The sequence below is a fragment of the Manacus candei genome, unplaced genomic scaffold (assembly GCF_025592945.1).
Source record: "Manacus candei isolate 608988 ecotype Guabito, Panama unplaced genomic scaffold, ASM2559294v1 h1tg000166l, whole genome shotgun sequence".
Lineage (NCBI taxonomy): Eukaryota > Metazoa > Chordata > Aves > Passeriformes > Pipridae > Manacus > Manacus candei.
The window spans coordinates 544592-567683 of NW_026138214.1; the positions used below are offsets into that span (position 1 = coordinate 544592).

At 57.2% G+C, this 23092-nt stretch overlaps 1 protein-coding gene and 1 long non-coding RNA gene across 16 annotated transcripts in view; both read left to right on the forward strand.

Moving 5' to 3' along the window:
- MEF2D (myocyte enhancer factor 2D) overlaps positions 1-21469 on the forward strand; it is a 79118-nt gene extending 57649 nt beyond the window's left edge. For 9 of the 15 annotated variants that reach the window (XM_051773256.1, XM_051773260.1, XM_051773258.1 and 6 more), the window contains 7 exons: positions 2256-2466; positions 5187-5243; positions 8913-9103; positions 9380-9400; positions 12525-12654; positions 15967-16219; positions 17597-21469. In XM_051773256.1, coding sequence (XP_051629216.1) covers positions 2256-2466; positions 5187-5243; positions 8913-9103; positions 9380-9400; positions 12525-12654; positions 15967-16219; positions 17597-17927 — 1194 coding nt within the window. In that variant the 3' untranslated portion in view covers positions 17928-21469. The remainder of the gene's footprint in view (positions 1-2255; positions 2467-5186; positions 5244-8912; positions 9104-9379; positions 9401-12524; positions 12655-15966; positions 16220-17596) is intronic. The other 6 variants (XM_051773269.1, XM_051773268.1, XM_051773270.1 and 3 more) reach the window with 3 other exon arrangements.
- On the forward strand, positions 14530-15960 carry LOC127463604 (uncharacterized). Its single transcript, XR_007900895.1, has 3 exons — positions 14530-14895; positions 14980-15093; positions 15157-15960. It is a non-coding gene; the product is annotated as an uncharacterized LOC127463604 (long non-coding RNA).
- Positions 21470-23092: the final 1623 nt, after the last annotated feature.

Below are 23092 nucleotides of genomic sequence, written 5' to 3' on the forward strand. Positions count from 1 at the left end.
GGGCAGGATTAGCTCTGGTGAGGCTTGGTCTACCTCATCCTCCCTGGTTTCACTAGTGGGGGGCAGCTGTCCACCTTACCAGGGCTTGTGTGGTGTGGGTGTACAACCCCAGCTGGACGTGCACCTCCCTAGCACCTGGCACAAGCCCTGCCACTAGCACAGAACAGGCCCAAAAGCCACCTGAGCTTTCCCCTTGGATAGAGGGGGCTGCTCAGCCTCAGTACATATCTGCTGCAGAGGGAGGGCTCCCAGCAGACCCTCGTCATCCAGACATGCCAATCCAGAGGGACAATCCCCAAAGTCCTTACGGCTGATGGCATTCAGGCACTGGGCGGCTCCTGGTCAGGGCGAAGCATCCGGCTCCCCCACTAAACCTCCCTGGCAGCGAGGGGCCGAGCGGTGCAGGTGGAGCGTGTGCGGTTGAAGATGACGCTTTTCCATTTTAACTGCTGGGTTGGTTTGGTGTGTGACCAGAACTAACCCGACAGGGTGGCCGGGGCAGCTTAATGACAGCTGTGTCTGCTAACGAGAGGCCTTGACGGGGCTTCTGCCTCTGGTGTTTGTCCTTGCTTCTAACGAGAGCGGAAACCCTGGAATTTGGCTGATGTGTGCATCTTCTCCCCCAAATTTTGGACCGATATGCAAACCACTGTCCCAAGCTGTGCCCTCCCTGGGGCAAGGGGAATCTGGTGGCCTGGGTATGTGTTGCTGCACGCTGGGGCAGCATCAGCCTGACGCTGGTCTGCAGGTGCAGTGGGATAGAGCTGAATTAAGGCAAACCTCGGCTCTCGGGCCAGTGTATTCACCTCCTGGCTCTATCACTCATGCTGCGTTGCAGAGGGGGTTTAGATCTTCCTCTCCCTCGCTGGGAACGTGCACGCACACAGACGTGTTGGCAGTGATTTATTACACAACGCTGCTCCGGTGTTCGTGCGACACCCAAGAAACCTTCCTCCTCCTCCTCTGGTTCTGCTGCTGTGCAGGATGAGGTCCTGGGGCTGAGCAGAGGGAGGGCTCCACGTTCTGGCTCTCCCCAGCAGCGTGGGGATTGCTGAGCCCTGCCCCTGTGAACGGGAGCAGTGCTGCAGCGCAGGCTCAGAGCCGCTGTCCTCGCAGCTTGGCTGCGACCACGGGATATCTCTGAAGGACGGGGTGTCCTTGGAGGCAGGTGGGGAGGGTTCCTGGCAGCAAGGCGTGGGTGAGCGCCGTCCCACTCCTTCCTCCCATCCTCCCCTCTGCCACCAAGGTGCAGCACCCATCCAAGAGCAGATTTCTGGAGGGGAAGTGGCCACAGGGCAGCAGCCTCCATCCAGCTGTAGTGGGGAGATTCTCAACTCCCTCTGCCCTCACCAGAGCAGCCTCTGGGGTCCTGGGTCTGGTCCTGCCATGGTCCCATCCAGCGCTGGGCTACTCTGCCTCTCCATCCCTGAGCAAATTAAAGTGGGACTTTAGCAAAGCCCCTGCTAAAGCTTCTAAGCAGGTGCCCGCTCCTGTTAACGAAGAGCAAATCAGTGACATAAGACAGACAGCCTGGATAATCGCAGCGGGTCTGGCTCCCGCGGGGACACTGGTAGGTGAAGCTGGTCCTCGACCTGCAGCCAAGGATAGGGCTTTAGCAATGCTCCTGCTTCCCTGGGGTCAGCTCCTCCTTCCCAGAAGCTCCCAGAGGAGCCAGGGTAGATGACAGTGTCACCTGGGGGCTGTGTGGAGCAAAATGAGTCTTTCCCAGGTGCTCGGCCACCAGCACCAGTGCCAGCCCAAACTGACATCCACTGTTGGCTCCTTGGAGGGCTCTTTCCGCCCCGCTGGATGAGGAATGGCCTCATAAAACCCCTGCTGGCTCTTGGAGTGAAGGGTAGTGCCGAGCTCGGCCACTGTTGGTGCTGGTGGGGCAGACCACTGGGGTGCTGCCCATCTTCATGCTCTGGGATGTTCTCAGCTTCTCCTTCGTGGCTGCCCTGAACACACTGAGGGTAAATAAATAGTCTGAAAATGAGGCCAAAACAGCAGGTTGCAGAGCTCTGGTGTGTCCGAGGGGACAGCCCATTGCTCTTCCCGTGTTCCCTGGTGAAGTCTGGGCTCTGGTGCATCCTCCTGAAGGGCCAGTGTGGGTTCAAGCACAGCAGTGCAGGCCAGCAGTTGAGATGGAGGTTTGGGGACCCTGGCTGTCCCTCCTTGGTCAGCAGTGGGTGTTGCTGCTGCTGTGCTGCAGGAACTCGGCTCCGGCTGCCCTTTACCCCCCACTCTCTGTTCAGTCCGCAGTGCCCGCTCCCAACTTTGCCATGCCCGTGACGGTGCCGGTGACCAACCAAAACACGCTGCAGTTCAGCAACCCGGGCAGCTCGCTGGTGACCCAGTCCCTGGTGACCTCGTCGCTGACAGACCCCCGGCTCCTGTCGCCGCAGCAGCCGGCACTGCAGAGGAACACGGTGTCCCCGGGGCTGCCGCAGCGGCCAGCCAGCGCAGGTGAGCCACGCCGTGACCCTTCACACCCTCCCCTCCCCATCCTCCCTGCCCGGAGCCTGGCTGGGCATGCAGCACCAAGCACAGGGCATCCCGGGTGGCAGGGGACGCCCCTGCTGCCTCCATCCCCTACCCAGGGGTCCGTGTCCCAGCATCTGTGGGTGGCAGGAGCAGCCTGGAAGTGTTGTTGCCCCTGGCCGTGTGCTCCTGTCCTCCTGCCAGAGGTTGATGCCCCCAGTTTGTGCCTTGGCCCCAAACGAAGGGCAACCCCCCTGCCTTACCCAGATCTCTTTGAGAGCTGGATCCCCGCAGGGATCTGTTTCAAGGTTGGACAGCACAAGATGAGTCACCCAGCGCCATTCCCAGGCTTGGGGGTGGCTGCTGGCATCCCGCTTGCCGGTGGCACTCCGGTGACATGGGACTGCTGCCTAAAAAGGGCTGTTCTGAGTCGGGCCGGGCTGGTTGCAGTTGGTCCCAGTGATTACTCATGTGGCTCTGCTGACAGATTGGAGGAGCCATCATTTCCAGCAGGGACCGGCGATGGGTGGCAGAGGGCGGGGTGGAGGAGAGGAGTTGTCACCCGTGTCCCCTGCAGTGCCGGGGGGGGGGGAACGAGGACGACGTGTGACCACAGCCCGGCTCTCCCACAGTGCGATCATAAATAATAATAGCGTGCAGAAAGCCCCTGCCTGCTATTTTGGGTGTCACAGATGGTCTGTGAAAGTTGCATGGGCTGCAAAATGGCAGAGCCGGTGCCTGTGACTGCCTGGACGTCTGGGCGGTGGGTGCTTGGCTCTGGCCCCCTGGCGCTGTGAGAGCTCGGGGGGGCTCTGCAAAGGGGGTGGATTTGGGGAGAAGGGCTGGGAGGTGCCTCCAGGTTATGTGGTGGGTCAGGGCGAGCACAGCGAATTGCCTGGCTGGGATGCAGTAGGAGCCGTGGTTCAGAGATGGCTTGTTTGCTCACTGCTCTCCCCTCAGGGGGTCTTTGAGGTGCCTTGAAGTGCTCAGGTATCAGTATCAGGATGAAGCCCCAGACTTGCAGGACAGGGCTCATTCCATTCTAAGTCTGGTCCCACAGAGCAGCATCTCACTGCAGACAGGGCAGCAGAACCCTCCTCAGGCACGGGCAGCCAGCGCTCCGGCTGCAGGGATCTCCACCCTCTCACAGGCCCCTCGGCTGAGAACAGAAGAGGCTCCCTGGTAAAACAGACCCCGCTGGGGGCTCGCTGTTTCCAGCTCGCTCGCTGCTCGTTTGAGGGGGATCATTTTGTGGTTGCGAGTCCAGAGGTGTTCCAAGTCTGGCCATCTGTGTCTCATTCGCTCGCTGCCTGGGACACAGAAGAAATCCTGCGTGTGGGAGCCAGGGCCTTGCATGTTAGAAAAACTCCCTTTTTTCCCTTAAATTTTTTTTTTAGCACTGCACTGGAGCCGGGAGTGTTGTTTCCAAAGCAAATGCGCAGCGAGTGCTGGGTGGGTGCCTTTGCACTGCCCAGTGCCATCGGCTCGGGGATGGGAGAAGGGCAGACAAGGGATTGTATAGGGCTGGGAGCAGGGTTGGCATCACTCACCCAAGGGAGTGAGCCCACTTCAGCAGCCTGGGCACCAGAGGTTGGGGTGCAAGTGGAGTCCCACAGCAGGGCACAGCCCTAAAATCCTGGTGGGTTCCCTCCTCCAGGACTTTAGAGGCACCAGGACCTCTGGCTTTACAGCCCCGTTCCTTGAAGGAAGGATGCTGTGGTGCCGTGTCTGCCACATTTTGTGGGTCACCTTGCCCTTTCTCAAGCTGTACAATATTTGGGACCACTTCTGTTCCCAACCCTGCTCCCATGTGGGGAGCAACTGTACTACCCTGCACAGCAATGGCTCAGCTCTCCTGCTCTCCTCCCGGTGTCAGGGGCTCGCTGCAAGCCTGAAGCCAAGAGCCATGGGCTGAATAAAGGTTTCTGTCTCAGGTTTCCCCATCTGGGTTGAGAAGGGCTGGGCGGTGGTTAGAGGTGGGGTTTGGGATCGGAGGCTCCTCGTTCCCCAGCCCAGGGCTCCAGGATGACTGCGGTTGCAGCTTCAGAGCCTCCGTGCCGGCTGTTGGCCACAATCGCCGCCCCCGGCGTAGCCAGGCAGCCCCAGCTGGGGAATAGGTGGCTTTCAGAAGTGACTCCATAACATGGCAGAAAAAAGTAAAATCTTCTTGCAGGAGAGGCAAAATGTTCAGTTTTTTGGGAATGTAAAAGCCCCCTGTCTGTTTTTTCCTGGCCTGGTGGGGAGTGGCGGCACTTTCCAAGCGTTGGGACCGTGGGAGGCCGGATCGTAGCAGCGTCCTGGCAGTGCAGGGATGGTTTCCATTCGGCGTGAACATTACAGGGGGGATAGTGTTTCACGTCGTGCTGCTGGGGCTCTCTTCCCCAGCAGCACCGGCCCCGTGTCCCCCAAAGGGGGGCTTGGAATAAAATAGCCACAGTGTTTTCCAAGCTGCCTCCTTTGGAGCAGGCTCCTGTGCACCTGGCTCCTTCCCAAAGGAAACGGATCTGCCTGGATAATGTTTCCCAACCTGATCACCAGGAATGCTGCTCATTTCACCCAGGACTTTCTCCCCGGTGCTGCAACCCCACTTATATTTCTCTGCTTTCCTCCACTGTGCTCCTCCCCCACTTCCTGCTCCCCAAAAGTAGGGATGCTCACCCTGTTTCTGTGTGGATGGTGACCCCGTGTTTCCGGTTGCTTTGCAGGGGCGATGCTTGGGGGAGACCTGAACAACACAAACGGAGCCTGCCCAAGCCCTGTGGGTAAGTGAGGAGCCTTTCAGCCCTGTGCCCAGGGCCCCGTGTGCCACTCCTGCCCATGGTTTTCCCATGTGTCCGATAGGATTTTGTTTTGCTATTCAGCGGGAAGCGCTGGGGAAAATTTTGCTGCCATTGGCAGTGGGAGAAGTTGGCATGTGGAGCTCTAGCCTTTGTGGGGAGTGCTGGTTTCAGTGAAGACCCCAAAGACAGGTCTGTCCATCTCCCCTGGGTCTCTGGGATTGCTGAAGATCAGAGAAGTGATCCCTGAGGACCAGGATTTGGGCAGCACTGGGTTTAGCTCCTCACGCTGCAGCCAGTTCCCCCCCTGACCTCAGGTGATCAATTAACACTCAGTTCCTCCTCACGCTTGGGCCCTGTAAAGCAACTTTACTGCAAGGAAAAAAGCTCATTAAGGTCCCTTTCCACTGCGAGAGCCTCAATGCTAACAAGACTCAGGCCTTGTGGCTCAGCTCCCTGGCTGTAAAATGCATTAACAACATCTCCATCCCCATGTCTGCCTCCCCCATCTGCAGGCTGAGGGCCCAGTGCTGGTGTGGGCACAGCACAAAAACCAGTGATGGCCCCAGGTCCTGCTGGGAAGCTGCTGCAGGCCATGGGCTTGGGCTTGGCAGGGTGGATGCCATCCGTCCCAGGGTGAAGGCAGCCTTGCTCCAGGAGCATGGCTTCTCACCCCCTCCAGGCCTTTTTGCAGCAGGGCTCCAGCTGACAGCACAGAGTAGGAGTGTGAAATTCCACATTGCCCCAATTAAAACCACATTGGAGCTGGGTTCCACGGGTTGTGTGGATGGGGCTGGTCCAGTTGTGGTTCGGCAGCGCTGTGGCCGCCTGTCCCTGTGCCCTGCACCACAGCCCCTCCTGGGAATAGTCTTTTCCCTGTGCTGGGCAGCAGCCATGCCAGTGCCAGCGGGATTTCTTCCCAGCTGCGCCTCCAGAGCAAACCCTGCCAGGGCGGGTTGGGAGGCTGCATCTCCCTGGGGCCTCGCAGTGCCCGGCACGAAGCTTCGCTGCTCCTTGAGGGCAGAGGGAAGGGGCCCTTGAGGGCAGAGGGAAGGGGCCGTCGTGCCCCGGCCGCCAGGCACCTTGGCGGCCCCGGTCCCCCCGCCGCCCCCACGTCAGCTGTCGGGAGCAGCCGTGGCGGTCGGAGCTTGGCAGGGCCCGTGAATGTCACCATTGACGTCACCGGAGCATTCCCCGCGTTCCTGCCGCCACTGCAGGAAACGGGTGTGAGGAGCAGGGACAGCCCGGCCGGGGCCAGCCCCGGACCCCCGCTGTCCCCGGCCCCCTGCCCGCCCCGGGGCTCCCCTCACGGCTGCGGGAGGGGAGCGGGGCTCTGGCTCTGGCTCTGGCTCTGGCACTGCGCTTGCGGTTTTCAGATACCTGGGACATCTCTTCCTCCTCCTTCTCCTCCTCCTCCCTTGCAGTCTCTGCAGCACTGAGTGATCACCTGCTGCCTCTGAGTCATCAGCTGCGGGTGCCTCTGGCTGGATCCTGCAGCGATGCCGGCTGTATCCCGGCTGTATCCCGGCTGTATCCCGTCTGTATCCCTGCCCATGCACCACAGCGTGTGCCACCCTCGGGATGCGGCACCCGGCCCACCCTGCCTGCCCTGAGAAGGGGATGCTGAGCCCTGGTTGTCCCCAGTTCTGCTCAGATTCACATTGGGGTGGTGCAAAGGCAGCCCAGAGTGCTTCACTTTTAGACCTCTTTTTTTGGGGGTGGGGCCTTTGCTGGGAAATCCGGGCAGGAGCACAGCCCTTCTCTCTGGCTCACTGGGGTGGCCGGGTCCAGGCTGGGTGGAGACAGTGCTGACAGTGCTCAAGGCCACCTGTCTTTTGGGGTGAGTGGCAGCACTGGAACCCAAACCAGCTCCCCTTCAGCACAGGGGCCACCCCGATCCACACCCCAGGTGACACACACGATAACGTGCCATGCCTCAAACAAGGAGTCACCATGAGAGCCACGTGTGTACCCATGTCGGTGCCACCTTGGGCAGGAGAATATCAAGGGGTTTAACATTTCTTTTGGTTTATCCATGGCCACTGGCACTGTGGGTAGTAAAGGTCACCCAGGAAATTTCTGCACCTTTGTTGTTAATAAATCTAAAAGCCAGTGGCCTTGTGAGCGGGACAGCTCACGGTACCGGGACCTGATGCACCAGGCACATGCCTTATGCAGGGCTGTTCACGGTGATTCAGGCCTGGAGGACACCTCACTGGGGACAGGAAAGCTGGTCCTCTCCCTCCATCAGGAACGTGGGTACTGGAGTTGCCAGCCTGCAGCAGCCTGGCCACCATGGGCATCCCCGATGGCAGCTCCCAGGCGCCTGGTGGGGCGGCACCTCCCGTCCCTGGCGGCATCGGTGGGATCAGACCATGGCTCCCAGGGAGCGTGGCTGTCCCCTGTGCCTGGTTCACCCCATCTCCGCTGCGTTCAGCCCCGGGACAGCTCTGGAGAGGCAGTGGCTGGCACTCGGCCCCCGCACGCCGCGGCTGCGGCGTCACTGCCACAACCGCCTGCTGAAATGCAGATGCAGCGCAATGGTAGATGTGATTAATAATGCAATCAGCGACCTATTTTTCCTGGTCTAACGTGCAATGAATATGAGGGCTGAATCCTGGTGATTGCTGAACGCCTTTCTATCTTTGGGGCCTATTCAGAAAAAAAAAACCAACCCTCATCAGAACAGTAATCTGATCCAATTTATTCCTTTCCTGATGTTCATCAAATCTTTTCCTTTTTAATTTTTTTCTTCCTTTCCTTTCTTCTTTTTTTTCCCCCTCTTTGCACATAAAATCCTTAAGTGGGGCATCAGGAGGAGGAGGAGGAAGGAACCTCAGATCTTCAGAGGGGCAATGGGAGCAGTGAACTGAGTCCTCGCTTGGCCATAGCCCCTTTTTGCTGCTCTGGTACCCTAAGGAGACCTTACAAGTGAATGTGCCAGTAATTACCTGCCGTGGCAGAGCTGTGGTGCCCGGCCAGAGCATGTAAAGAGCCTCTGATCAGGCCTCTGAGATGTACCAGGTGTTACTGCAGGAACAAAAGGGAGTTCCTGCAGGTTGAGGAGCTGCCCTGGACACTGGGGACTCAGGGCCACTGCCTACCCTGCCCTCACCCTGCAGGGTGAGCCTGTCTAGGTGCAAAAGGGTGTTGGGGAGCCTGGGGGGATGAGGTGCTGCTCTCCCTGGGAGGAGCATCCATGGAGCCCCACTGTGGCACTGCTTGCTGTGCATGTGCATTCACCATCACCATATATTTACCACCATGTATTTACTACAAGTGCATTCACCACTGCCATGCGTTTGTAGAATCATAGAATCATGGAATGATTTGGGTTAGAAGGGACCTTAAAGATCATCTAGTTCCAACCCCCTATCATGGGCAGAGACACCTCCCACTAGACCAGGTCGCTCCAGTCTGGCCTTGGAACACTGCCAGGGTTGGGGCATCCACAACCTCCCTGGGCAACCTGTTCCAGTATCTCACCACCCTAACAGCAAAGAGTTTCATCCTGATATCCAGCCTAAATGTCCCTTCTCTCAGTTTGTACCTGTTCACCACCATGCACTTGCCATTGCCGTGCTTTCACTGCTGTGCATTCACCATCACACCGTGAACTTACCTCCTTCATCTCTGTCACCCATTTTCTTGCAGGAAATGGCTATGTGAGTGCCAGAGCCTCGCCGAGTCTCCTTCCTGTGTCCAATGGCAGCAGCCTGGGCAAGATCATCCCAGCCAAGTCCCCACCGCCACCCTCGCATGGGACGCAGCTCGCCGCCAACAGCCGCAAGCCAGACCTGCGTGTGATCACCTCGCAGAGCGGGAAGGGGCTGATGCACCACCTGGTGAGTGCCCGTGGGCCTGTCGGGACACCGGCTGGGGTGGGAGCGGGTCCCCTGGCAGTGGACAGGCCGCAGGGGGACTTGGTGCTGGAGCAGATGCAGGGCAGGCGCCTGTTCCATGCAGTAGTAGTGGAAGCTGGCTGGGGCTGTGCCGGCAGGGAGATCTGAGGAGGAAGGTTTGGATTCCCGTTGTGGTGCCGGCGAGCGCGGGGTGCGGCGGGGATGGGGCGCTCGAGTTAACGGTGCCTCTCGGTTCTCTCCCTGTTCTCCCGCGGGCAGACCGAGGACCACTTGGCTCTGGTGAGTTCCCTCTGAGTGTGCATGGCAGCAGGGTGGGACGTGGGCCACTTGTCCCCCTTGGTCCCCACACCCTGCCCTGGCTTGACAGAGGTGTGGAGCATGCGGAGGGGGTGGACACTGGCTCCTTTGCCCTCCGTTGGGAATGTGGTGGGATGTGGGCACCGAACACACATCCAGTCCTGCCTCAGAAAATCAATCCCAGGAAAAATGCCCTTATAGGAAAATCGAGTACCCTATGGAAAAGAAGGAGCTGACACGAGCTGTAAAGCACCTGTTTCTCTGCCAAGGCCAAAAGAGTTGTGCTAGTCACCCCAGGGAGGTGAGCCAGGGTCCCTTTGGGGGCTGTAGAGCCAAGCTGGGCACCGCCACTGGCCTGGACCTGCCCCGTGGGCTTTGCTGGAGCCACCACAGTTACAGCACGGGAAGACCTGGTCCATTGCCAGCACATGAGAGACAGGGAGTAAATCAAGCTCTTCCCATATTAAGGATATTATTTAAAGCCTGTGTAAATCCATGGGCTGGCTAGTGCAGTCCCTAAACCTCCCTTGTGCACGGGGCACTTTTCCGTGTTATTTTTATGGCTTTTTTTTCCTCTTCCTGCCAGCAAAGTGAATGCCACCTTGTTTGTGGCAATGATTCACTCTGCTCCGTTGCTATTCTGGTGCAGGGCAGATGGGCGACAGGTCAGCGCAGCGAGGGAAGGGCAAGAGCTGCTGCAGGATGCAGATCACAGCCAGGGAGAAGCTCTCCAAAACACAGGAGTAAGCCAGTCCCTCTGGCAGCCTGCGAGGAGACACTCTTGGCCAGGGCAGGGATGGGCCAGGGCTTTGGCAGACGTGGATTCTTTTGCTCTTTGTGCCCCCAAACCCTTCTTGCTTAGTGGCCCCCTCCCAGCAGCTCCCTGCCTCAGTTTCCCCATGTGCAGAGGGAGAGCAGTCACTGCCCTCCTCCCGGTCTGCTCATCCCCATTCCCACTGCCCAAGGCGTTCCCAGGCTCCGGGAAGTGAAGAACATCCTCTCCGCAGCTGAGGTGGCAGAAGGGAGGTGGAGGGTGATGAAATACGGCGAGTGGGGGACAGGGACTTTGGCACAACTGGATCGGGAAAGGGAATGCGGAGCATTGTCCCTGCTGATCCCTCCTGTCCGGTACAGCTGCCCCCCTGCTCCATTAACCTTCTCCCTAGATTTGCTCCCTCCATATTGCTCAACCTACATACCAGATCCTCTCTCCAAATGGCAGCTCCCACCTCTTTCCAGGCAGCAGCGGGATGAGTCAGCGGCCCCTCCGCTGCGTCCTGCCCCTCTGCCCAGAGCCTCTGCCGGCAGCCCCAGCCCTGCCAGCCCCAGCCCTGCCAGCCCCGGCTCTGCTCCTGCAGCTTTGGGCTCTGAGCACGCTCTGCTCCTTTAGAGGGTTCAGAGAGGCATCCCCCCATTTGTCTCCACACTTCTAACATGGCAGGGGTATCAGGATCCATTTGCAGAGCCCACAGCAACACATGGGCTCCCTGGGAGCATGTGCATGGTTTGGTGCCAGATGGAATGGCAGTTTGCAACTGGAGCATTGTGTGTGGGCATGGAGTGTGAGTGGCCCGGGGTGGGGGGCAGCTTGCACACCTCCTCTCTGCATGGATTGGGTGAAAATCAGGATGACATCCCTGCACTCGCCTTGTGATTCCCAGGGCTGATATGCCTGATGCAGCCTATGTCCCAGCAGCCCAGCCCCCCAGTGTGGCCACACTTGTCCCTGTGCCTCCGCTCTCCTGGGAAAGCTGCAGAGCCCCAGAGCAAGGGGCAGAGGTGATGGGGCTGGGGGCTGCGGGCTGCATCCTGCTGAGCTGGCTCGGGGTCCAGTACACGCAGGAGAGGGATGGGGCTGGGTCCTGCTCTCTGTGGAGGCATTTCTTGCCGTGTCCTTAACCCATGGCAGTGGGCATGGCCGAGGGTGGCTGCCAGCAGGATGCGTGCCAGGAAAACCCGCTTCTAGAGCCCAGGGCTTTAGCAATTAGAGTCCTGGTAATCGCCTTCCCTGGGCGGGCGGCGGGAGGGACCTGCGGGCTGGGCACCATGTGGGCGTCGGGTGTGCAAATCCAGCACAGCCGGGTGCTATCACCCTCTGGAGGTGGCCAGGGCAGGGTTTGAGCCTCCAGCCTTATCCCGGGAGAGTCCCCATGGCCATGAAGCATTGCATGGTCCATGCCCAGCCCTCCAAGGCCCTGGAAGCCCTCGGTGTGGGAGGAAGGCTCCTCGCTGTGTGCTGAGGGCGCAGCCAGCCTCGTGCCAGGCATGATTTAAGCTGGGCACTGCCCCAGTCTTCACAGGGTGACGTGTGCTGGGGTGCTTCGGATTAGAGGCAAGCCTCTTGAGTCTGATTTAAATCAGATCAGCAGAGACAGTCCAGATTATCTGCCTTGTAAACAGGGCTGAATCTGACCTGTAGATCCGCCCACGTAACTGCCTGGAAAACCACAGGGGGAGGCTGGCGTGCACTGGTCCAAGGGCAGAATTTTTCCACAGTGGACCTGCTAATGCCTGAGTCACACAAACCTCATGAGGGCACCAAGCTGGCAGGTTGCTGAGCACTGGACTTCAAGTTTAGGGATACCACAGAGTCCCTTTAAAATCCTGAGGCCAATGCTCAGCGTCCTCAACTTCCCTTGAGGCAGATCTTGGCCACTGGAGCTGCAGGGAAGAGGATGTGTCGGCTCTGCGCTGCCTTGGCTGGTCCTGGTGGTCCCTTTGTCACTCCTTGGTAGCCCAGCAAACCTCACACACAACCTCTGGAAAGCAGTGAGGAATAGTCTGAAGCATCCTGCTGACATTTGCCCCCCATGCACAGAGGGACATGGCTGGTCCTGGTGGGTGAAGCCCAGCCCTGGGCAGGAAGGGGGACATAAGGCCAAGTGACCTGCAGATGAGTGCCACAAGGTCCAGAGTGGCAGTAGCTGGTGTGGTTTGCACTTTGCTTTGTTGCAGTGTGGAATGGCCAGAGGATCAATCCTGCTTATCCCACAGTCTCTGTGCTCAACCCCAGTGCATGCCTAGGGGGTCTTGAGGGGCCACAACCCACGAAGACGACAGAGTCCAACCATCTGGGTTTTAATTCCCTCCCTGTTTGCTCCCACAGCAGAACACGCAGAGGTTGGGTGTCTCCCAAGCAACTCACTCTCTGACCACACCGGTTGTTTCCGTGGCGACTCCGAGTTTGCTGACACAGGGGCTGCCCTTCTCTGCCATGCCCACAGCGTACAACACAGGTAAGAGCAGTGGCCAGGTCTGAGCTCTCCCCTGAGTGAATTAACAGGAGAAGGAAATGTGCTGCTGCAGGGATGTGCCTGTGCTCTCCGAGCAGCTGCATCGTCGCTCACGGAACTTGCCGCTGCAAGACATGGTTGAGTCCGAAGGTTCCACAGGATTAAAATCAAGGGGAAAGTCATTATTTAAATGCTGTCATAGCCAGAAGGGCTGTGAGGGCTGATCCTGCCCCACTGTAGCCCATCAAACTGTGCAAGTGGATGCTAATTACAGCTACACCCATCCCTGGGCTCTCCAGAGCTCGGGGGATGCTGTAATAGGGGCTTAATGACAATGAGCGTAGGCCCCCAAAAGTTTGGGAAGAATGCAAACCAGCCTGCTCGTAGGCACATCTGATTCAGGCTGGCGGGGTTCAAGCCAGCCCGAGGCGACGGTGACAGCACAGTTGCCCAAGCAAAGGGGTTGTTCATCTGCCACCTGTCAGACCTCCGTGAAAACTTTGAGGACTTGCTGGTTGCCTGTGTAACTTGCTCTGAGCTCAGAGGAAAGTTTGCAAAAATGTAAAAAGCTGCTTGTCTGGAAGAACCCAGAACAGGCGTGTTGGGAACTCCCTCTCCTAAATTAGTAGGTGTAGCCCTGAAGATGCTGGTTGTGCGTGATGAGGCTCCTCTCCCCGCGTGGCAGCCGGCGCTGGCCGTGCCGTTCGCCAGCCAGGCTGGGCACAGCCAGAGTCCCCAAAATAGGTTTTAATTGAGCCCTGTGCTGCTGCTCAGGGCGGAGGGGCTGAATTTCAGCTCTCTGTAGTTATTTTCTCTCAGAGCTGACCACGGGCAGAGCCGTGTTCCTGCCCGAGCACCAGCGGTGTCTGTGCCACAGGGTTTGCTGTGGGGTGAGCGTGGGGGGCATCGCTATGGGGTGCAAACTCCAAGCCTGGGCTGTTGCCACTTGTTTTACGAGGGCTGCCCTGTTAATTAAGTGGGAATTATCTCGATTTGTGAAGGATCTTGAGCACAAGGAGTGGCTGAGGGAGCTGGGGGAGCTCAGCCTGGAGGAAAGGAGGCTCAGAGGGACTCCCTCACTGTCTACAACTCCCTGACAGGAGGATGGAGCCAGGCGGGGTTCGGGTTCTTCGCCCAGGTAAAAAGTGACAGGACAAGAGGAAATGGCCTCAAGTTGTGCCAGAGAAGGTTTGGGTTGGATATTAGGGAAAATTTCATCATGGTAGAGGTGGTCAGGCATTGGAACAGGCTACCCAGGGCAGTGGTGGTGTCACCATGCCTGGAGGGATTTAACATATGTGTGGATGTGGCACTTGGGGACATGGATTAGTGGTGGCCTTGGCAGTGCTGGGGGAATGGCTGGACTTGATGGTCCTGGATAGCTTTTCCAACCTAGATAATTCCATGATTCTGTGATGCTGCCAGGATGATCATCTTGTGGGTCACTGTGGGGTGCAGATACCCTGAGCAAACTCCCAGCCTGAGGCGTTACCACTTGTTCTTTCCAGGACTCACCTGTTAATTGAGTGGGAATTATCTGGATTTCGAGTGGGTGCAGTTGTGCCAAGCTGCCTGGCCAGGGTCACGTGCCCTTTCCCATGCCGGCTCCGCAGCTGGATTCAGTCAAACCCAACCATTCCCGGCTCTGTGATCCAGAGAGGCTCCAGCTCCAGCCCTGGTGGGGGCTGTGGGGGCGGCCACTGTAACCAGTGTGTGTCTGGAGCTCCCAAACCAGAACGGCCGGTGCGGGAGGTGGAGGACGTTGGGTGGGGTGTGCCGGGGATCCGCCGGCGGCGTTGGCAGCGGTTCAGCACCGGCACAGCCACCTCTGTGTGTGCTGCTGGGGCGGGGACAGCTGAAACCACGAGACACCCAAAATTAGAGAAAGGGGGAGGAAGAGGGCACGGGGAAGGTTCGATTGACCTGTGGGTCCGTGGTGTCTGTGTCAGGTGTTGACGTGGCCGACCAAGAATTGACCATCTCCAGGAGCAGCAGCACTTTCCCCCCAGTTTCCTCCATCGTCGTTCCCACCCCTTGTAAAATCCCCCCTTGGTATGGGGTGCTCCACGGGGATTTGGGATGCTCCCGAGGTCCTATAGGGGAAGGGCATCGTCCTGCAAGCGTGGGGGGTACCGGGATGTGAGGTGTCCGTGGGGAGGGACACGGTGGCTGCTGAATGTCCCCATGGCGGGTGGGGAGCGCCCCCTGCTGTCACACGGGGGGGTGACCCAGGTAGGGGTGACGGTGCCTCAGGCACAGGTGGGGATGCCCCAGGTAGGGGTGAAGGTGCCTCAGACACAGGTGGGGATGCCCCAGGTAGGGGTGAAGGTGCCTCAGACACAGGTGGGGATGCCCCAGATACAGGTGAGGATGCCCCAGGTAGGGGTGAAGGTGCCTCAGACACAGGTGGGGATGCCCCAGATACAGGTGAGGATGCCCCAGGTAGGGGTGAAGGTGCCTCAGACACGGGTGGGGATGCCCCAGACACAGGTGGGGATGCCCCAGGTAGGGGTGACGGTGCCTCAGGCACAGGTGGGGATGCCCCAGCTGTGGGTGAAGGTGCCCCAGGTAGGGGTGAGGATGCTCCAGGTATGGGTGGGTCTCACCAGCTGTTGGAGGTTCGCTGCCCAGGGAGGGGAGGACATGTGTGTCTGTGCTCTGTATACCCAGCTGGAGGGTGGCTGTGGGGTGTCTCACATGCCCACAGTCCTTCCTGGGGGGAGCTGGATGCAGCTGCACCATGGGGCTGCCCCTTCCACTGCTGTGCCTGGGGGATAATGGCACCGGTGGGTGTTGGGGGTGTGGAGGGTCCTGCCAGCCTTGAGGCCAGAAGGCAACTGGATATAAGGATGAAATGGTTTATGCTGAGGGTGCTGAGGCACTGGCACAGCTTCCCAGAGAAGCTGTGGCTGCCCCATGCCTGGAAGTGTTCAAGGCTAGGTTGCATGAGGCTTGGAGCAACCTGGGATAGTGGAAGGTGACCCTGCAGGTTGGACTAGATGGCCTTTAAAAGGTGCCTTCCACGGCACATAATGCCGTGGTCTAGTTGCCATGGTGTTGTTTGGTCATAGATTTGACTTGATGATCTCAGAGGTCTTTTCCAACCTCCGTGATTCTGTGATTCCAGCCCAAATCATCCCATGGTTCCAAGAGCTGTGTCCTCTAGCTAGCATCCCTGTACCACTTGCAGCACGAGACAATATTCCGTACGTTGTGTGTTTGTGTCTCTTGCAGGTCTCCATCTTCTCGCAGCACTCAGGGTGCTGTGGGAGCAGGTTTGACACTGAAATGACTGAAGGGCTCCTTCTCTTCCAGATTATCAGCTGACGAGTGCTGAGCTGTCCTCGCTGCCAGCATTCAGCTCACCTGGAGGGCTGTCCCTTGGCAACATCTCTGCCTGGCAGCAGCAGCAGCAACAGCAACAGCAGCAGCAGCAGCAGCAGCAGCAACAACAGCAGCAGCAGCAGCAGCAACAGCAACAACAGCAGCAGCAGCAGCAACAACAGCAGCAGCCGCAGCAGCAGCCGCAGCAGCAGCACCTGGTCCCTGTGTCACTAGGAAACTTAATGTAAGTGGAACAGGTACCAGGGCAACTCAGACAGAAATGGGGAATTCCTCAGAGGTGCCAAATCTGCAGAACTCCAGCTGCTGGGCCCCGGTGGGTCCACGCTGTGTTTCTGGGGGGCAGGAGCAGCTGCAAGAGGAGCCAGCCCAGCCAGCTCAGGAAGTCTGGGGAGTCCTGTCCCCACCTCTGTCATAGGAGTGACCCAGAGTCCCCAGCTGAGATCAGAGCAGTGGCATGCTCAGGGATGCTCCAAGAGCTGCATCCTGCTGTCTGTCCACAGCAGGATTGCTCCCTGCTCTCAACTGGGGGGCCAGAGATACAGCCAGAGTCAGCATTAGATGGAACAGAAGTTGCAGGATAAGGTGTCTGGAATTGTGCCCTGCTGGTGTAGGAAGAAGGTGGCTTTTAGTATTGCAAATGGATTGCTTTCCTCCAGGGAAGAAAACACAAGCACTTACATATTGGAGCAGGTTTTCTGAAGTGGATCTCCTTTTAGTCTGAAATAAAGCATCCACACACCAAGTTACTTGGTCAAAATAAAGATTTAAGCAACTTGCCTGAGATGACACTGAGACTGTGGGACAGAAAGAGGCAGGAATTGAAGAGGGGAAATCTGTGACTTTGCCCCAGTCACTGAATCAAAAACTCTGATATGCCCAGCATGAAGTGCCAGGTGAATGGATGGAGGAATGGACGGATAGACGGCGAGAGGGAGGGGTGGACTGACTAGGCTTTTGTGCAGGGAGTTCATTTCCTCACTGCCTGGAGCACATTTTCCAGGCAGGGCAGACAGCATCTTTCCCAGCAGCCACCCAGACCTCTTGCACCAGTATGGAAAGTCTGGATGAAATTTTGGGTTGTAGCAAAGAGGTTCCCAGTTTGGAGCAAAACTCTCCACCATGTCTGTGCAGCCCCCGGGGACGCTGGGGCAGAGCTGTACGGATACCCATGGGACAGGGATGTCACACCCTGTCCTTCTCCTCCTGCTGCTTTGGGACGGTGGGTAGGATTGGAGCTGGATCACAGGGTGCTGGGGGAGAATAGGTGCTGCTCGTGGGGTTCTGCAGGTCCCAGGTCAACAGCAACATGTCCTGGTGAGCACACAGCTCGTGTGTTCTGGAGTCATAGTGATTCATAATTCTAATTATGAATCCAGATTAGTAATCTAATCCAGGTTCATAATCCTGTGTTCATTTGCCTGTGGAATGTGCAGGTTTTGGATTCTGTGTATTGGAGGGTAAAAGGCTGTGAAAAAGATAATAATGAGAAATTTACCATTATCTCTTTTTTCACCTGTTTCTCCCCCTCCCTCCCCTCCTGCTCTCCTCCTTCTCCTCCTCCTCCTTTCCCAACCTCTTCCCCTGCCTTCTGGATGCCCAGACAAGGGAGTCACTTGTCCCACACCACCACTTTGACTGTCAACACCAACCCCAACATCAGCATCAAGTCGGAGCCCGTCTCGCCCAACCGGGAGAGGAACACTGCCACCCCGCTCAGCACCTTCCCCCACCAGCCCCGGCACGAGCCCACCGGCCGCTCGCCCGTCGACAGCCTCAGCAGCAACACCAGCTCCTACGAGGGCAGCAGCGAGCGGGACGATCCCGCCCGCCCCGATTTCGGCTCATCCCTGGGCCTCCTGCGGCCCAGCAGCGAGCCCGAGGGGGAGAGCCCCTCCGTAAAGCGCATGCGGTTGGATACCTGGGTCACATAACGCGTCCCCGCCGTCCCTGGGAGCGCCGCCGGCTCCGGTGGGGCCGCGGGAGGGGGGCGGGAGGGGCGGGGGGGCGGAACGGGTGATGGGGATGGGCTGGGGTGGGGGGAAAATTATCATAAACTGCCTGAGAAATAGCTTTAGGATTTTTGTAGGCATTCATTCTAGCGCAGCAGGCGACGCACGCAGTACATATGGCTCTCCTTGGCCAGGGCCGCGGGCTCGGGAACAGCCAAGGGTGTGGGAACGGGGCACGGGAATGGAATATCTGTGTGCTTGCCAAAACCAGCAGCCTCTGGCGATGCTCCCCCGCGGGCGGGCGGGCCGGGCAGTCGGTGCCCACTGGCTGGCGAGACCCCTCCCCGGGAAGTGGGACCGTATCCCTTGGGAAGAGCGCCTGCAGCAGGACGGGCTCCGGGGGGAGACAGGGCACAGAGCACCCCTGAAATGCACCTTCACGCCGTGCCCGGGCACTCCTGGGGCCATGCGCAGGAAGGGGCAGTTCAGACATGATCCAGCTCTCCGAAAGCTTGAAGGGCTTTGGCAGACACCCGTTTTTCTCAAAAAGGGTTTTCCTACACCAGTTTTCCTAAACCAGCTGGAAAGGGAGGCTGAGGGGGCTTTGGTATGAAACAGGATGCAGCTGCATCCACAGCCTGCTTGGGCCTCCTGGATACTGGAAAGCTTAATCCAGGGAGTAAGAGGCAGATTTTTAAGGCTTAATCCTGTTTGCAGTTTGCATGACAAATGGATGCAGACAGCATCCTTTCATCCTTCCTAGCAGAGCAGGGAACTCTGCCATCTCTGGCCAGGGTCACTAGAACACTGGAGTTCCTCTTTCCCAGGAAAGCCTTGCCTCTGCCTGGGTGCAGTGGGTGTGCAGAGGGAGGATGTATTAGTGCTGCTTTTCAAAGAAAATGGTGGGTTTTATCAAACGACATCCGTAAAAGCATTCTAAAAATGCATTCCCATTCCACATGGGCCAAAGCTTTAAATCAGGAAAATGGGAAGAAATTATTTTTTTATTGAAGGATGCAACTGAAATAATGATCCTTTGGGATTCTGCCTGAAGGTTTCTAGGCCTCAAAAGGTAAGGGTGAGCTGTGTGGAAAATCTACTCAAGTCTTGATGCAGTGATTTAGTGGAAGGAAAAAGAAGGAATTTCCTTGTCTTGCCACTTGCTCTGGCAGTTTCCTGGGGAAAGGTGTCAGCATTCTGATCCCAAAATGCAGCAGCCAACTCAGGGCTGGAGGATTTGGAGCAGAAGGGTCTGTTCCTGACCTGTGTAGGTGTTAGGGAGAGCTTCCTCCCTGCAGGCGCTCTCCTCTGGGATGCTGGTTCCCCATCCCCCTGCCAGCCTGCCTTGTCACCCTGTGCAGGGACACCCCAGCCCTGCTCACCCCTGGGCTCACGGTCACAAACTGGCACAAAACCTGCCTGGATGCCACCTTTGCCAACTCCTTCAGCAGCTGGAGCCTGGCCAGGCTGGGGGGGCTTCAGAGGAGCTGGGAGCTGCTTTGGGGTCAGCTTCCCCAGAGCTGGAGCAGAGGGAGAGGAGCAGAGTCACAGGGGGATTTATCCTCCTCCTGCATCCCTCTGCCAGGTGTCAGCACCAGCTGAGCCTTGGAATGAGGTGGATGGCATAAAAATGTCCCAGAATGAGGGCAAAGCAGAAGAAAATGTATGTTTTTTTGTAAATGTTTTCCAACCAAGCATTTATCCCAAAGTTTCTAATTTGGAAAAACGAGACAAAAAAAAATTATGATTATTGTGAAATGAACAGGGGTGACCTAAAGGGAGGGGTTGGGGGAGAAGAGAAAATCCTCCAAAAATCCTTGCAGGGGGGTCACCCACACATCCCTCCTGAGCTAATACCTGCCCTGACCTTCTCTCCTCTCCCAAGGTTTCATTGATTTGGGTGTGGAGACCTGGGGAAGGGTCCAGGATGGCAGATGCTTGGCAGTGCCAGGGTTCCAGATACTGGCATCCCCTGCCTGCAGAACGAGGCACAGAGCGATGTGTGGGATAAAATTGCCCCATCAAAATCTTGTCATATCAAATTCTTGCCACAAAGGCTTTTCCAAATAATGGTTTGATTCCTTTCCAATGATAAATTTGGAGTTCCCTCTCCTGTCCCTGCGCTCTGGAGGGCCTTGGGCAGACAAGGGTGAAGCCCTGTGGTGCCAGGGAGGGCTCCTGGCAGGCTTTGTGCAGTTAAACCCCCCGTCTCCCCTCCCCAAGACGAACCCAGTGGGTACCACTGTGTGCCAGGGACATGCTCGGCTCTCACCTCCGGAATGCCGGCGCGGCATCGGTGGCAGAAGCGGATCTCCCTCCCTCCATCTCCGTTTGTCCGTTGAGAAGTGGGAGAGACCCTGCGGACCGTGGTCCTCCTCGCCCACGCTGTGCCCCCCCGGCCCGGCGATGCCCGATGTACCGGACGCGCACCTGAGCTCTTTGCACGGCCTTTGCTTTGGAAATTAGGCGGGATAACGACGTCTCATCGCTCTTGTTTTGTATTTCAATTTTTTTTTCCTTCACAAAAAAGAAACTCAACCCAACTCACCGAGGTCTGCCCTGCTGGGAGCGACACGGCAGGAGGGCCCAGCAGAGCAGTTTTCTCCAGAGACCCCAGCGGGGAGGCGGCGGCCAGACCCCCCTGGCACTTGACGCCACCGGTGCAGAGCAAACCCTGAGCGGGGAAAAAAACCAAAAAAACATTTTTGCTCATGGACTTCACGCCCTGACTCCCAAGTTCACACTTCTGCCTGGCAGCTGAGAGCCTGGAAAAACAGGAAATCCAAGACACAAACGCTCTGGGTTCCGTAGATGCAGGTTTAGATGTGCCTGGCGGGGAAGGCGCGGCGGTTCAGCGCCGGGCTGGGCCGTGCCGGACGGATCCGCAGCAGCGCGGCAACAGAACTCCACGATCCCCTGGGCTGCTGCCACGGGCAAGTATGGCTCGTGGGAAGGCGGGGCTGCCCCGGGTCAGACACGGCTTCACGTTGTGGTGAAAGGGGTTTGGGGGCTGTTTGTCGGGGTCTTCATTTTGTTGGGGGCTTAGGGTTATTTTATTATTCTATTTTTTTTTGTCCGGGTCATTATCCTTTATTTCCCCCCAGACTGTAGTATCCGGTAAACTCCTCCTAATTTTCAAAAGACAACGAGAAGAATGACAATCTAAGAAACCAACACCCTCCTTTGTGCTTCTATAAATATGTTTCTGATCTAATTTTATTTCTTGTGCTCATCTGTACTGTTGACAGTTACAATTGTGTATAATTTTTTTTTTAATTTGGAATTTTTGCGTTGTATAGGGTTTAGTTTTAAAATATATATATATATTTTCCATTTTTTAAAAAGGGGTGTTGCAAAAAAAATTGCACGATTTAAATGACAATAGTTAAAATGCTGCAGTTTTTAGAGATGTGGAAGCAAAATGGAGCTTATTTATTCTCAAAGGCTATAAAGGTGTAAAATGCATGAAGAAAAAAAACATTTACAAAAAAAAAAAAAGACAAAAAAAGTGTAACCTGAACAAAGTGTAGCGTTAAAGATTTTAAAGGATGACAACAACAAGAAAAAAAGAAAAAAAAACAACAAAAAAACAGCTAATATATTGTGTTTGGGCTAGTTTGCTTTTGTTTTTAATTGTTCCTTTTTTGGAGAATGAAATACAATTGTGTATATTTTCATATAAGAAGTATGCACTGAGATGTTTCCAAACTGATATATTCCTTTCTAAACGTGTGGTTACTTACCAAAGTCTGTTTCTGATCTTTACCTTCTGAACTCTCTGTGGATGCTCCAGCCCACGCCCGCTGGGGCCCGACGCCGCGGCCACAGGTAAGCCAGGGTGGGGCACCGGCGTCGCCCCCTCCTCTCCCTGCCCCGGGGCGGCTGATTTGGGTGCTGGTGGATGTGACCGCGGTGTTGGTGCTGTGGGAGGGGCTGTGACCCCCGTCCCGGGAAGGCTGGTCTTTCCCGGGGCTTGGCTGGCTGGTTTTGGGGTGTTTGTGCCGGCAGCGGGGGGACAGGGCTGGCCAGGACCGCAGTGTCCCTCATGGGACGATGCCAGGGGAGCAGTGTTGCAGGGGGCAGATGCAGAGGAAGGGATGAGTCCCACGTGCCAGGAGCACGGAGCGTGCGAGGGCTCTGCCGCCAGAGTGTGCCGGAGTGGCCAGGGTTTGGTGCAGAGAGGAGGAGGAGGATGGAAGGAGGTTGTGGGGTCTGGCTCAGGTGATGCTGCTACTGGTAGCCATAGGAGCAGGATGGGGTGGGAAGCTGCTTGCCCACCCCGGGGGGAGATTTAGGGATGGAGCAGGCCCTAAATGATATCTCGAACCTGAAATCCCGGGAAGGGCTGCTGGCATGTGGTGAGGATGGTGATGGATCGAGGGGGATGGTCTCGCCTGCTCTGGGCGGCTGCGGGGCTGATCAGCTGGTGCCAGGGTGGGGTGGGGGACAGGGTGACCCCCTGCTGATTGGGGTGGGTTTGGGTGATGGCGAAGAGCTCGGCTGTGTCGGATGTTTGGATGAGGGCGTCGGTGCTGGAGGGGTCCGGCAGTGGGTTGTGGTTGTGCGAGGGGCACCACCAGGGGTGGTGGCAAGGAGACCCTTGGGGAAGGGTTTTGCTGCTGTTGTGTGTTTGGGGCTGCTGCCAGTGCTGGGATTGGAGGGTGATGGAAGTGTTAAATCCAGAGCTGTTGGCAACAGGCTGTGCGTGGGCCTGGGGGAAAGTGGGGCAAGGAGAAAGAGTTTCCTTTTCTTCCCCCCTTTTTCACTTCCATCTTCCCTCCCAAAATAATCTTGGCAAACCAGGGAAAAAAGCAAATTTACAAAAAAACCCCACCTTTTCCTTGAAAATTTCACCTCCTGCACTTTTTTCTTCCCTTATGTTGCTCATTTGGGAGATTCCCCCTAACACTTTGGATGGGAATTGTGAAGTTTGTCACCAGCTCTGGGGAAAAGGCTGCAAACTGCTTCTGCCAGCCTAGAGCTCTGCCAGGGGTGAGGGGCCCTCAACGTTTCAGGGGTCCCCTCCGCACGGGTCCCTCTGTGTTGCTGGGGTGAGCATCCATTGGATGAGGAAGGATATTCCCAGCCATGCCTTGGTCGTGCCATCCCTGGTGCCACATCCTGCTTTGCCCTCCCATCCTTCTGGC